The 14,964-nt window shown below is 47.0% G+C and overlaps 1 protein-coding gene across 1 annotated transcript in view; it reads left to right on the top strand.

Moving 5' to 3' along the window:
• Positions 1 to 579: 579 nt before the first annotated feature.
• EIF3E (eukaryotic translation initiation factor 3 subunit E) overlaps positions 580 to 14,964 on the top strand; it is a 50,486-nt gene continuing 36,101 nt past the window's right edge. The window contains exons 1-5 of the mRNA XM_069731777.1: positions 580 to 736; positions 3,263 to 3,380; positions 4,433 to 4,550; positions 14,572 to 14,614; positions 14,705 to 14,809. Of these exons, the coding sequence (XP_069587878.1) occupies positions 647 to 736; positions 3,263 to 3,380; positions 4,433 to 4,550; positions 14,572 to 14,614; positions 14,705 to 14,809 (474 nt within the window). The 5' untranslated portion in view covers positions 580 to 646. The remainder of the gene's footprint in view (positions 737 to 3,262; positions 3,381 to 4,432; positions 4,551 to 14,571; positions 14,615 to 14,704; positions 14,810 to 14,964) is intronic.

The raw sequence follows: 14,964 nt of genomic DNA, 5'->3' as shown, positions 1-14,964 counted from the left end.
GGAGGGTGAGTTTATTTTTAATCAAACGGCCGCTGCGCGACAGGGGCTTTCTGAAACAAGAAGACCCCTTTTCCTCTAAAAAGGTGCAAAACAAGGGGAGAAAAAGAATTAATCTTTGAATTTGTGCAAAATCCACCAGAAGAAAGATAAGACAAAAATAATAAAATAATAATACAAAATAAAACTTAAAAAACGCAAATATTGAACTATTGGCAATAAGTAAAAAATAAATGCTGCAAAAAACAAACAGAGGCCATAAAAAATCCTGTAAAAATAGTCAGAGGTGCTTTCTACCCAACCAAACCGACTATAATATAACATAATATAATATACATATCTGACCCGTAACTACAGCTCAGGTGTCAATAAAAAAAAAGGGGGGGATTTTATATGTTTGCCGCCAATATTCAAGTGACAAAGCTAAAAAAAAAAAAAAAAACTAGTTGGACTCCAAGAAAATGGCGGCGCCATCTCGGACACTGGACCTATTGAGAATAGAGACGTTTCTCGCTACGTCACCGCGCACGCCACGCCCTTCTGGCAGCCACGCCTCTCAGTGATTCCTGCACGTTGTGTGTCTTGTCCTCCGCTGTTTGTGTAAAGTTTGGTCGGTTTTGAAGCCTTCCTCTTCACGCCGGCAGCCATCATGGCGGACTACGATCTGACCACCAGGATCGCTCACTTTCTGGACCGGCATCTGGTGTTTCCGCTGCTCGAGTTCTTGTCCGTTAAAGAGGTAACCGCTGTGTGTGACCAGGGGGCAGCAGGCGGGAAGGGGCTGCGGCTGTGGAGGGGCTGCGGCCTGGGCCATGTGAGGGGCTGCGGCCTGGGCTAAAGGGGCGCCGGGCGGGGAGCAGTGCACACATGGTACAGGGCCAGTCCTGCTGTTGTCATGGTAATTAAAGGGCAGCTCCACAGTGTGTAGTGCATCGTCAGCCATTATATATGGGGTTTCCCAGGCGCTGGTGCCATATACTCTGGATTTCCAGTCTCTGACCCCCAATAACCAGCTCTGCCCTGGCGCCTGGTCCCCCGGCTCGTATCATTGGCTGCTGCTCACTTACAGGTACAGAATAGTGCGAGACGCCGGAGCTTTCCATAGGGGATGTATGGAGCAGCGGCCGCACCATATGGGAGTGCACAGGAGCGGTCAGACCCACATAGGATGGATGGAGGGGAGCTGCACATGATCGGCCTCTGCTCCATGCCAACTGGAGAGCCCCCATTCTCTGCATCTATTGGGGTCCCAGCGGTCAGAACCCCAGAAATCAGGACGTTGGCACCGATCCCAAAGACTTCCGCTTTCTATCACTAAACGAACTGTCCTCAGGATGAAGTGACATTTAGCGGGAACCTGTCACATGAAAAAATGCCATTAACCTGGTGAAATGGGGTTAACGGGAACCTGTCTCCCCAAAAATCGTATATGAGCTGCGGCCACCGGCATCAGGGCTTATCTACAGCATTCTGGAATGCATTCTGTAATGCTGTAGATAAGCCCCCGATGTATCCTGAAAGGTGAGAAAAACAGGTTACATTATACTCACCCAGCGTCCCGCTGCGGCACCTCCCATCTTCATAGGATGACGTCCTCTTCTTGTCTTCACACTGAGGCTCCGGCACAGGCGTACTTTGCTCTGCCCTCAACAGGACAGACAGTACGCCGGAGCGGGAAGACGAGAAGAGAACATCATCCTACGAAGATGGGAGGCGCCGGACTGCGACGCCCATCGGACCGGACCGCCCCTGGGTGAGTATAATCGAACCTCTTTTTCTCATCTTTCAGGATACATCGGGGGCTTATCTACAGTATTTCAGAATGCATTGCAGAATGCTGTAGATAAGCCCCTGATGCCGATGGCCGCAGCTCATATATGATTTTTAGGGTGACAGGTTTCCTTTAATCTGCAGGTGAATAACGTTCTGAGCCTACCCGGCGCTCTGCACGGAGAGTCTGGCAGGTTCAGAACGCCAATATCCTGCAGATTAACCCCATATCTGCAGGCTTATTTACCTCACTTACATAGCGTAATTAATTCCACAGTACTTCACACACATTATCATCGCTGTCCCCGATGGGCCTCACAATCTAAATTCCCTATCAGTGTCTTTAGAGTGTGGGAGGAAACTGGAGAACTCGGAAAAAAATTGCGCAAACACGGGGAGAACATACAAACTCCTTACAGATGTTGTCCTTGGTGGAATTTTAACCCAGGACTCCAGCGCTGAAAAGCAACAGTGCTAACCACTGAGCCACCGAGTGGTTTTTACGTGACATGTTCCCTTTAAATGATTGGTCCCACCATGATGCACCGAGCGCTTGTACTTGGTTTCAACAGTCATCCTGTGCTGACAGTCCCTGTAAGTTTTGGTGAATCTTCTCCATCTTAGTTTCCTTGGATCAGTGCCCATGTGATGCCACGTCCGGCCCCTCTGACAGATGCCCTTACCTACCGCACAGTGGATGGTGGATCCTGGAGCCACGTCCAGGCTGTATGTTACACTCTTCCTGTATTGCCTGTCGCTGATAACGGCCTGTCTTGGTAACGGTCATCTTCTCGGGCATTTCCCTATCACCCCCTGTCTATTCTAACATTACCATCAGGGAGGCGGTAGATCTGATCGCTGCCCATCCGGGTACGTTTTTCCATTTCAGCCCTCTGAGTTAGGCATCGTTGGTGATCACACTGATAATGTAGATGTTACAGTAACCTGCCTTCCTCCTGGTCCCTGTTGGTGAACTGTCAGCAGAAATTGACTGTTCAGACTTAGCACAGGCGCTGGGTGCACCTCGTCATGGCCAAAAGGGTCTGTGCGTCTATATCTATTTCCACCCTGATTGTCAACTGACATTTCAGGAGCCAAAGGTAGGAGGGGACAGATGGACGACGAGTAGGTGTGAATGTGGACTGATCTTTTCCCCATAGTTTGTAGCTTGCGAGCAGGGCCCTCATTCCTCCTGGTATCTGTTTTGAACTGTATTTCTGTTATGCTGTAATGTCTATTGTCTGTACAAGTCCCCTCTATAATTTGTAAAGCGCTGCGGAATATGTTGGCGCTATATAAATAAAAATTATTATTATTATTATTTTCGGCCACGCCAAAGGTGCACAGACTCTGTGCTTGGTTTGAACAGTCGTTTTGTGCTGATATGCCCCTGTAGTAGCTCTGCACTGGTGGGCTACAGGGTTGTGGGAGCGGTGTCACCACAAGATACTTTTCATCTAAGATATGATTGTTAATGTGCCGTTTATCTCCCCAGATTTACAATGAGAAGGAGCTGCTGCAGGGGAAGCTGGACCTCCTCAGTGACACCAACATGGTGGACTTTGCCATGGATGTTTATAAAAACCTCTATCCTGACAAAGAGATCCCACACGGTAAGTCATTATTCTGCCCACAGCCATAGTAGATGTACTGGTGTATGATCAGACAGGTCTAATGACGTGGGATGTCCGTCCATTGCTTTGTGTGGTCCTGTAAAGTCAGGCTTAAAGCGCTAATTCAGTGTCATAAATCCTCTGAAAGATTGAGGGGTTCCTTTGCAGGTACCCACACCAATCGCAGGACAGGGGACTTTAGTCCCCCTTTTCCCTGGTTTTCCATTGATCATGGTCCTATGGCCAGGTATGAATCGGGTGAGGGGAGGAGGAGATGAGTGCAGCATTTGGCTGTGTGTGCCAGTCCATAGACCTAAATATGGAGCAGCAGGGCAGACGTGAGGCCGGCTGCTTCATGCAACTCTACCCCGCTGCAGTCATGTGGCCAGAGGACAATGGGTTCCCCAGGGCTCACTACTCTGCCAGGTGTAATGATAGGACAGGTGAAGGCAGATAGCTGTATAACACAGCCGGCATCTACTAAGTATAGTGCGAGTTTGCTCCTGAGCCCGCCTGTTACACATGCCTCTGACATGTTAGAAGGGCTCAGTATTTCTCAGGGCTGTGAACAGGCCTTGATCTCAGTCTTCATGGAGCTAAAGATGATCCTGTGTTATACTCCTGGCCGGTCTGTTAGGCTACTTTCACACTATCGTTTTTTTCAATACGTTGCAATGCGTCATTTAGGGGAAAAAACGCATCCTGCAAAGTTGTCTGCAGGATGCGTTTTTGCCCCATAGACAAACATTAGCGACGCATTGACACACGTCGCAACCGTCGTGTGACGGTTGCGCCGTGTTATGGTGGACCGCCGGGAGCAAAAAACGTTACATGTAACGTTTTTTTGCTTCCGACGGTCCGCCATTTCCTCCCCGCACCTCACAATGGGGCAGCGGATGCGCTGGAAAAATGCATCCGCTGCCCCCGTTGTGCGGCGCATTCACTGCTAGCGTCGGTACCTCGGCCCGACGCACTGCGACGGGCCGAGTACGACGCTAGTGTGAAAGTAGCCTTACTTGTATAACACGGCTAACATGGCTGTTTCTTTCTAGCCTTAAGGGAAAAAAGGACCACAGTTGTAGCACAACTAAAGCAGCTTCAAGCGGAGACGGAACCGATCGTGAAGATGTTTGAAGATCCTGAAACAACTCGGCAGATGCAGTCGACAAGGTAATTACCTGATGTAATGTGCTTTAATAAGATGAAATTATTGTTTTCTTTAGTCATTAAAATAAAACAAAGCGACCAATTCTTCCTACATGTTGAATGGGGGTAGTTACCGGTATATAGTTGTTTATTAATCCCTTCATGGCCTTTAACGTACCCAATTGTCGTATAGGGGCTCCTGACATTTGAAGTGTGGGTACGTCATTGCGATTGTGTGGGGCACAGGGACTGTAACCCCCCCCCCATCGCTTCCAGGATCTGGGCTTAAATGGAAGCCAAGACCGACCGGGCTGTCACTGCCAAGAGCGGTTCCCGCGCCGCCTTGGGCAATTAAACCCCTTAAATGCAGTGATATCGATTGCAGCATCTGGAAGGCTGGGGGAGGGATTGAGCGCCCTCTCCCTTCCGAACAGTGCCCCCGTGACATCATTGCGAGGGCCCAATCATTACCATGGCAACTTAAGATTGTCATGATGACCTTCAGGTCTGCCAGCTACTGCCAATGATCATAGCCATGAAAGGCCCATAGAGAGACTAAGTAAAGAAAAAAAAAAATATTCTAAAAATATTTGAACAAAAACATACCAATAACAAAAAAAAAAAGATTTATGTAGTTCACCCGTTCAGTAAACACTTAAAAAAAATAATCAATAAACGTGGTAAAAAAAAATATGCTTTTTCATACCGCCGAACAAAAAGTGGATTAAACAATATCAAAAAGTCAGAATGGAAAGAAATATGGTATAGCTGAAAACGTCATCTTGGACAAAAGTCTCCATACAGCTTCATATGTGGAAAAATAAAAAGCTATAGTTTTCACAATAGAGATGTAAAAATATTTTTTTTATATAAAATAGATTTTGTGTAAAAGTTCCAAAACAGAAAAAATATATAAATGTGGCATCTCTGTAATTGTACTGACCTGAAGAATAAAGCTGCCTGATCAATTTTACCATGTGCGGAACGGCATCAAAAAAGACCCCCCCCCCCCCTTCCCCAAAGAATAAAAAACAATTCCTGAATTGCTGGATTTTGTTCATTCCGCCTCCAAAAAATTGGAATAGAAAGCGATCAAAAACTATCATGTGCTCGAAAACAGTACCAATAGAAAAAACAAAACGCTGACTGTCAGCAGAAATATGGAAAAATTATAGCTCTCAAATTATGGTGATGCAAAATCCGTCTTTTAGTGTACGACAACAGCCATACATCAAAAACCTGATATAAATCTGTAATCACACCTACCCGAAGAATAAAGTCTCCTAATCACACGAATAACTCTGTAAAACAATAAATATATAAATCCAATTCTTTACCTGCTGTTGATTTGTTCATTCTTCCTCCCAAAGATCGCAGTAAGGCTCGGGTAACATTTATCCTGCGCACTACTCTGAGCGCTTACTTCGGGGTTTCTGTATAAATCTGTGAAATACATGATTCAGACGGAGCTCCCGGCGGAACATTCCCTATAATGTGGCAGATGCAGGCACTGTGGACGCCGTCTGGCTGTCTTTTTAGGCATGCATAAAAGTGCATTTGACCACAGTTTTGTGCACTTCTGAAAAAGGCAACACTGAACAGAGGCAAGACGTAGTCCAGAGTAACTCTGCTGCCTCATTATAGTGAATGGATCCCTCTGGGCTTTCATCTGAATCACGTCACTCAGAGTTAGATGGAAACTCAGAATTAAGTGCTCAGCCTAGAGGACAGGATAAATGTGATCCCAAACGTTACGTAAAATGTTCCCAACAAAAAAAGCAAGTTTCCATTCGGATCTGTCATCAGTTAACGGAAATATGAGGCTTCTGCGTTACTGTTAGTGTAAAGGTACTGGAAAAGCGAAATGGCTCCTTGTTCTTCATAAACAAATCCAACGAATTCTCAAATCAAAATGCCCCCTCCCTTCTGAGCCCTAGTGTGCCTAAACCGCATTTAGCGTCCACATGTTTGGCATTTCTGAAGCGATGAGAGCCTGCATAATTTACAGGTGCGTGTCGCCATAAGTATGAGCTGGTAACTACAACGTACTGGTCACTACAACGGCAATTTTCACTCAGTAACATCCACTGCTGCTTGTTTCTGGAAAACATCCATGGAGTCAAAATCATCACTACACCTAGAGATAAATTCCCAAAGGGGTATAATTTCCAAAATGGGGTCACTTAAAGGAGAGTTCTGCTCTTCTAAGAATTAGGGGCTCTGTATATGGAGTTCGCAAACTGTTCTAGGAAAATCTGCGCTCCAGGAGTCTTAATAGCGCTCCGTTCCTGCGGAGTCTCTCCATATGGCTAAGTAGTAGTTTAAAAAATGAAGCTGATGTAAAGTAGAATTGTGGGAAATGTTGTTTTTTTTTTGTGTGGTATAACGATCTGATATTTAAGGGCACACAAATTTAAAGTTTGAAAACTACAAAATCTTAAAAATTTTGTCAAATTTTAGATTTTTTTTTTCAGAAAACGCAAAAAATATTGACTAAACTTTACCATTAGCATGCAGTACAATATCTCATGGATAAAATAAAACATTCTCCGAATCAGTGGGATCCATTCCAGAGTTCCTCATAAAGTGACACTGGTCAGAATTGAAAAAATTGTCCTGGTCATATGGGAGATGAAGGGATTAAGTGCCATTAAAGGGACTCTGACTGTTCAGAGCAAGCACAGGCGCTCGGTGCTTTGTTACCTCTGTGCATTTATATACACCTTCTCACCTGCTTGGTTTCCATCTATCTCCACCCTTCTCTGACTCTATGAAGCCAGAGATGTCAATCAAAGAAAAGACGGGGTAGGTACAGAGGGATAACGAGCAGGGGGAAAGGTGTATGTAAATGATCGTCCCTGCCATGAAGCACCCACTTGGTTGAGCAGTCATTCAGTGCTGACAGTCCCTTCAAAACAATGGTGACCTTACTTTACCTTATCTTGGTGCAATTTACCATCTTCCCAATCACCAGGGGTCCTGGCATATTTAGTACACCCCTTATATTGCCATCGGTCTCCGTCAGTTTGTGACCTGCTGGATCGCTCCGGTGTTTCATGGTGTAAGCCGGAGGTCACAACTCAATACAACTCTATGAGCGCCTCGTTCTGGCTTGAGATGGGTGACGTAACTTCTGCCTTCCTTTTCATTCATTGTGTCTACAAGATACATTTTTTGGGGGGACTACTCTTCTCGAAATCAGTGTGGGCTCCAGAGAAGGCAAACCATGTCTGTTAGATGTTTGTAGGAATCCTGTAGGGTTGAATACATTTAAGATGTCTTAGTTTTCGTGTCCAAATTATTTACAGGGTTTCTCCAGCACCTCTTGTTTCCACATCATGGTGATGAGATTGTGCAGACAGGTGCCCCCCAGGACTCTTGGCAAGCGCCTGTCAAAACCATGTCTTCAGCCTGATGTGGAAGCGAGAGGTGCCAGAGGAACTCTTTACCTGGCCATGTTGGCTGTCCTAGCAGATTGTGTGGTTGGGTACAACGTCCATCTGTCATCTCTGCTGCTGGGCTTACGACATATAAATATAATTCGAGCACACTGAAGTCACTCAGTTATCACCCGGGCATGGATAACATCTTATCTGAGCACATTCCCTTATCAATAGTGGTGGAGGCCAGTATCTGTGGGTTTGATGTCCCTTTGTGGAGGCGATAAGGGCCGGATTATGAAGGTGTGGCACGTGACGGCAGCTTTGTATGCGCCGCTCCCTGGGCAGCACCATATCTGGTCCCTACCTGGTCAGCGCTTCTGTAGGAAAAATCCTGAGTGTTTCCCTGCATATTGTAGTACAGACTATCCGGCTGGAATCTGTAGTCCAGGCCCGAGGCTTTAGGAGGCAGGAGCCACTAGGACATGGGAGTCCCGGGTTCCCAGCCGTGCTGCCATCCAGTCTACTCCACCTGCAGGGCTGACACTTGCCAGTGTATCGCAGTAATCCTCTCCCAAGTAGTTAGTAGCTTCTGGTTCATCCTCTTTAACGAGGATGAGGAAATTTGTTCTTTCTGTGTAATTATCTCCAAATGTTGGTATTTCTGTAGTTGCCGTTATTAAAGGTTATGGGGGATTGTCTGCCTTTCATGGTTCAGAGCCTGCAGCGTTCAGCAGTTAATAACACGGGGTGTCGTAGACATTGTGCAATGTGCGGGCTACTTACACAGATGGCAGCGAGAGGTTCTCTCTTCTCCCAGCGTTTGATATAGTTGTATAATGGCGAAGGACGAGCTGCTGGAAGCATCCCCTACTAATCGGCCCTATTCCTGTGGCTGGGGGCCTCCCCGCTCTGCTGGTTTGGGAAGGAGTGTGCAATTGCTTTGTAGTCTTCAAGGATCAGTCCACAGATTATAGAACGGGATAGGGATGTATTTTTTTTTTTTTGTTGGATCTTTACAAAAATTGCAATACTAAAACTGCAAATGTACTAATGTAATACCACAATCTACTAATGTAATACCACCATGCACTCAGGTGTAAAAATCATCAAACCCGAGCCCAATACTTAGCTTTATATTGATTGGCAAGCCCCTCTTCCTCTCTAGGGTTTCCCAGGATCGGAGTATTGATGCCCTATCCTCCGTGTACAGCATCAATATCATATCGGTGGTGATCCTTCTCTCTGCACCTCCATCATTCATCGTATATGTCCTAGTGCAGCCATTCGAGCCCCCATACACATTAGATGCCGTCAGCTGAACGACCATTTGGCTGATGGCTCTATAGTCCCAAACACAGGAGCGTTCCTATGTTCTCTATGAGAGAGCGGCTGCCAGAATCCTTTGGCGGTGACTTATGTCTAGTCTCAGATCGGACACGCCGGCTCCTTATCAGATAATGGAAAAGTGCTCAATACATGTTAGACTGTCGGCCAAACCCGTCGTTATCGTCAGATTCGGCCGACGGTGAGTACAGGGGTCTTAACAGCTTATCTGGTGAACTTGTGCAGATGTCCAGTTGGTCGAAGTTTTTATTCTTCTTTTTCCTTCATCTGTCCAATGTGATTTCATATTTGAGGATATGCCATAGCTTTATGATGGAAGGAAACGGCGCTGGTTTTCGCACTGCATCCTCTTACGTTTTCTTCCCTGCACAGAGTGCTCCCAGCCACTCGTCTCTGCGGGGTGCTCCACCGGCACCGCTCGGCCGCCTCCATTGCTGGGCACGGTGCTCTGTGAAAGGGATGTAACGTTACACCACCGATGCAACCTCTGTCCTCCGGATCAGTGGGATACTAAAGGACGGACCCCACTGATTATGAAGTGGCCGCATATCGCCGGTTGTGCAGAATGAGCATTATCCGTCATTGTTCTCCAGCTGCTTTCTAAGATTTTTCTCATTTTGTTGCCAAACCTGTAGACGAGCGGTTACTGATGACCTGAATTTAGCAGAACCTCAGGTCCCGCACCAACGTCTCTGCTATTCCCAGAGCGTTTTCCATTTCTATGCCTACATGGACTGGAAGGCTACCTGTGGTCGCATTTAGGCGTTACCTAACATTTGTCCTAATCGTGGCGATTCTTATGTCTTCGACGTTAGCGGCGTTATAATAACTGTAAGACGCGATGTTTTCTATAAAATGCTCTTCATCGCTTTCTGCTCTGAGGCATCTATGTCTTGGGAACCGCAAGAGCTGCTGGACGTCACCTTGTAAAGTTCGCTAATGAGATTGCAGGCTTTTAGTGCGCACTAAAGATAATTAGTGATGGCGGGAAATCCCAGGTGAACAGACCGAAAGGAATTCACAAACTAGCTCTGGTCTTCGGGATCTTAGATGGCCACCATGTGACCAGATGAGCGCCGTCTGGCTGTCCCGGGGGCATTTATGTCCAATGAAGTTTTGTTATTAGGACTTGGCTGGTAACGTTGCCGTAGATATAAGAATGATAGAAGGATCTATGAGACTTCTTATTTCAAGTTTTCCGCCACTGGCAGCTTGGACATGGTTTCTTGCAGTGATCAATAGCAGCAAACACGTAGGGTTGTGGACTGTCCGTCCAAACACTGGTCTCGCATCAGACCTTAATGGAGTTGTCCAGTGAAAACAAGTTATCACCCATCTACAGGCTAGGTGATAATTTACTGATCGGTGGCGGTCTGTCTTCCTGAGACCCTCACCAATTGACAGAATGGGGTACTTTTACCCCATTACAAAATATTGCAGTTTGGACGAACTATCACTAATCCATTTGTTCTTGATGGGGTTGAGCTCGATGGGCTCAAGAGCCCCATAGGGAGTCGATGAATCCGCGGTTAAGCATCTGTGCTGCTGCTCCATTCTTCCCCGGTACTGCCAATTTTACCATGGATGGATGATGACTTGTTTTCACTGAACAACCCCTTTAAAAGGATCTTTAAACAGTTTTAGCATGTTTAACCTGGCCACCTAATGGAATAGTGGATGCTGAGCTGGCTAAAATGTATTTTATTTTTATTTTTTTAAATGGTATTCTCCTCCCCTTTGTGGAAATATTATCTTGTAATGATTAGATATGAATTATGATTAGCCCAATTGGCTTCTCTTGGAGTTGTACTTTTTCCCCTGCATGACTATGACCCATCACAACCAGGATGGGATAAAAGAACACACCCTCAGAAGGTTAGAAGAACAGGCTTTATCCTGTGAGACATGTAATGGCAGACAGCCCTGATATGTGTAGAGCAGACCTGAGTGCCATTACAAACACCTCCAACTTTGATGTCATGGCAGTAAGTGTGGGAGAAGGGTAGTACACCAGAGGTGACGCCTCTGTGAGAGGAGAGCTGCAGCTGTAGAGGTGTTTGTAATTTTATTATTATTATTATTATTTATTTATATAGCACCATTGATTCCATGGTGCTGTACATGAGAAGGGGTTACATACAAGTTACAAATATCACATACAGTAAACAAACTAACAATGACAGACTGATACAGAGGGGCGAGGACCCTGCCCTTGCGGGCTTACATTCTACAGGATTATGGGGAAGGAGACAGTAGGTTGAGGGTTGCAGGAGCTCCGGTGTTGGTGAGGCGGTAGCTTCGATAGTGATGAGGCAGCAGCGGTGTCAGTGCAGGCTGTAGGCTTTCCTGAAGAGATGAGTTTTCAGGTTCCGTCTGAAGGATCCGACTGTGGTTGATAGTCGGACGTGTTGGGGCAGAGAGTTCCAGAGGATGGGGGATATTCAGGAGAAGTCTTGGAGGCGATTGGATGAGGAGCGAATAAGTGTGGAGGAGAGAAGGAGGTCTTGGGAGGACCGGAGATCACGTGAGGGAAGATATCGAGAGATTAGTTCAGAGATATATGGAGGAGACAGGTTGTGGATGGCTTTGTAGGTCAGTATTAGCAATTTGAACTGGATACGCTGAGGGAATGGGAGCCAGTGAAGAGATTTGCAGAGGGGGGAAGCGGAGGAGTAGCGAGGAGAGAGATGGATTAGTCGGGCAGCAGAGTTAAGGATGGACTGGAGAGGTGCAAGGGTGTTAGCAGGGAGGCCACAGAAAAGGATGTTGCAGTAGTCAAGGCGGGAAATGATGAGGGCGTGCACAAGCATTTTAGTAGATTGGGGGTTGAGGAAAGGACGGATCCTGGAGATATTTTTGAGCTGGAGGCGACAGGAGGTGGAAAGAGCTTGGATGTGTGGTTTGAAGGACAGGGCAGAGTCGAAGGTTACTCCGAGGCATCGGACTTCGGATACAGGGGAAAGCATGATGTCATTGACTGCGATAGATAGGTCATGCAAGGAAGATTTGTGGGATGGAGGAAAGATGATGAGTTCAGATTTGTCCACATTGAGTTTGAGGAAGCAAGAGGAGAAGAAGGAGGATATGGCTGATAGGCACTCTGGGATTCTGGACAGCAGAGCGGTGACGTCTGGGCCAGAGAGGTAGATCTGAGTGTCGTCAGCATAGAGGTGGTACTGGAATCCATGGGACTTTATGAGTTGTCCCAAGCCAAGTGTATAGATTGAGAAGAGTAGGGGTCCTAGAACAGAGCCTTGGGGGACTCCAACAGAGAGAGGGTGGGATGAGGAGGTAGTATGGGAGTGGGAGACGCTGAATGTGCGGTTGGAAAGGTACGAGGCGATCCAGGATAGGGCGAGGTCTTTGATGCCAAAGGAGGAGAGCATCTGCAGTAGGAGGCAGTGGTCAACTGTGTCGAAAGCAGAGGACAGGTCTAGAAGGAGGAGTACAGAGTATTGTCCAGTAGCTTTGGCGATAAGTAGGTCGTTCGTGATTTTGGTCAGGGCAGTCTCAGTTGAGTGATGGGGGCGGAAACCAGATTGTAGATTGTCGTACAACAAGTTAGATGAGTGGTGGGAGGAGAGTTCAGCATGGACGTGCTGCTCCAGGAGTTTGGAAGCAAATGGGAGCAGCGATATTGGGCGATTGCTGGACATAGCAGTTGGATCGAGGGTTGGCTTTTTAAGGATAGGCGTGATTGTGGCATGTTTGAACGCAGAGGGGAAGGTGCCAGAAGTTAGTGGTAGGTTGAAGAGGTGGGTTAGGGATGGGATAAGTGTGGTGGTGAGGTTGGGGAGGAGGTGGGATGGGATGGGGTCGAGCGCACAGGTGGTGAGGTGGGATTTGGAGAGGAGACAATTAAGTCCCCCTTCAGTGATGTTGGATAGGGAGGTTATGGGGTTTGGGCATTGGTCTGGTATACAAAGGGGTTGTGGTGGTTGAACAATAAAGTCTTGCCTTGTCTGGTCGATCTTATTTTTAAAGTGTGTGGCAAAGTCCTCAGCAGAGATGAGGGAGGTTGGAGGGGGCATTGGGGGGCGGAGGAGGGAGTTAAATGTTTTGAATAACTGTTTGGGGTTGTGGGATAGGGAAGATACGAGGGTTGTGAAGTAGGCCTGTTTAGCAGAGGTGAGTGCAGATTTAAAAGCGAGTGTTGCTTGTTTGAATACAGTGAAGTCGTCTTGCGAGTGTGTTCTCTTCCAACGCCGCTCCGCAACCCTGGACACTTGCCTTAGCTTTTTGGTGGTGTTATTATGCCAAGGTTGTCTATTGATACGTCGCGCTCTGCCATGGACGAGAGGGACAACCGTGTCAATAGCTGATGCGAGAGTGGCATTGTAGAAAGCAGCGGCACTGTCTGTGTCGTGGAGTGAGGATATGGATGCCAGTGGTAGGATGGAGTCAGAGAGTGTGTGGGTGTCTAGGTGTGCAAGGTTTCTGCGTGGGTGCGCATGTTGCTGGATATGGATGATTGGTGAGGAGGACAGGGATGAGAAGGTGAGCAGATGGTCGGATAGAGGGAGAGGGGAGGTGGTGAAGTTAGATAGAGAGCAGAGACGGGTGAATACCAGGTCTAGTGTATGCCCATCCGTGTGGGTGGCTGCGGAGGACCACTGAGTAAGTCCAAAGGATGAGGTAAGGGACAGAAGTTTGGAGGCTGTTGACTGAAGGGTATCAATGGGGATGTTGAAGTCACCCATGATGATGGTGGGAGTGTCAGCAGAGAGAAAGTGAAGAAGCCAGGTGGAGAATTGGTCAATAAAGGCAGTGGCCGGGCGCGGAGGTCGGTATATGACGGCCACTTGGAGGTTGGAGGGAGAGTAGATGCGGACAGAATGGACTTCAAAAGAGGGGAGGATAAGGGAGGGAAGAGGTGGGATTGGGTTAAAGGTGCAGTTTGAAGAAAGGAGAAGACCCACTCCTCCACCATGTTTGTTGCCGGGTCGAGGGGTGTGGGTGAAGTGGAGGCCTCATAATGTAATGACACACCGTAATGACACACCTGTAATGACACTCTGCCGTGAGATGAAAGCTGGGGGTGTTTAATATGGGGCTGTCTATCATCACATGTCTCACACATTAGAATGCCTGTTCTTCTTACATTCTGGGGAGCATGTCCGCTTTACAATTTTTCCCTGCACATTCATGGAGTTGCATCAAGGCTTTATTCACTGTAAATTGGGGCCATGTCTACCACTTTCTCAAGGTCAGTGCGGGTCTCGAGTTTTATAATGTGGTAATGCATTCCAGCTACAGATAGGAATATCCCTTTAGCTGGTGCTGAACCTGACTGAATTGCCATGTCTTTTTCCTTTCAGGGATGGACGGATGCTTTTTGACCACCTTGCTGATAAACATGGGGTAAGGAATATACCTTTCACAGACCTAGTAGTTTGTGCATGTTGCCTACGTGTATCTTGTGTTCAGTATATGACTAGTTTGTTATTTCAGTTCAGACAGGAGTACCTGGACACCCTGTACAGATACGCCAAGTTCCAGTACGAGTGCGGGAACTACTCCGGGGCTGCCGAGTACTTGTACTTCTTCCGGGTGCTGGTAAGTCTCCATGTATTTAATTCATGGTTCCCTGTCTGTGCAGAATATGAATGTAGGAATCTTTGTATTCTAAGCTTTTTCTGACATACTTTAATATTCACAGAATATTCTCTAAGGCAGTCATCTCCTGGCCTTTTCCCTCTTGGAGAGGGGGT

This window comes from Ranitomeya imitator, chromosome 6, assembly GCF_032444005.1.
Source record: "Ranitomeya imitator isolate aRanImi1 chromosome 6, aRanImi1.pri, whole genome shotgun sequence".
Classification (NCBI taxonomy): domain Eukaryota; kingdom Metazoa; phylum Chordata; class Amphibia; order Anura; family Dendrobatidae; genus Ranitomeya; species Ranitomeya imitator.
The sequence above is the reverse complement of the archived record's forward strand: the minus strand, read 5'-3'. Positions and strand labels throughout refer to the sequence as shown.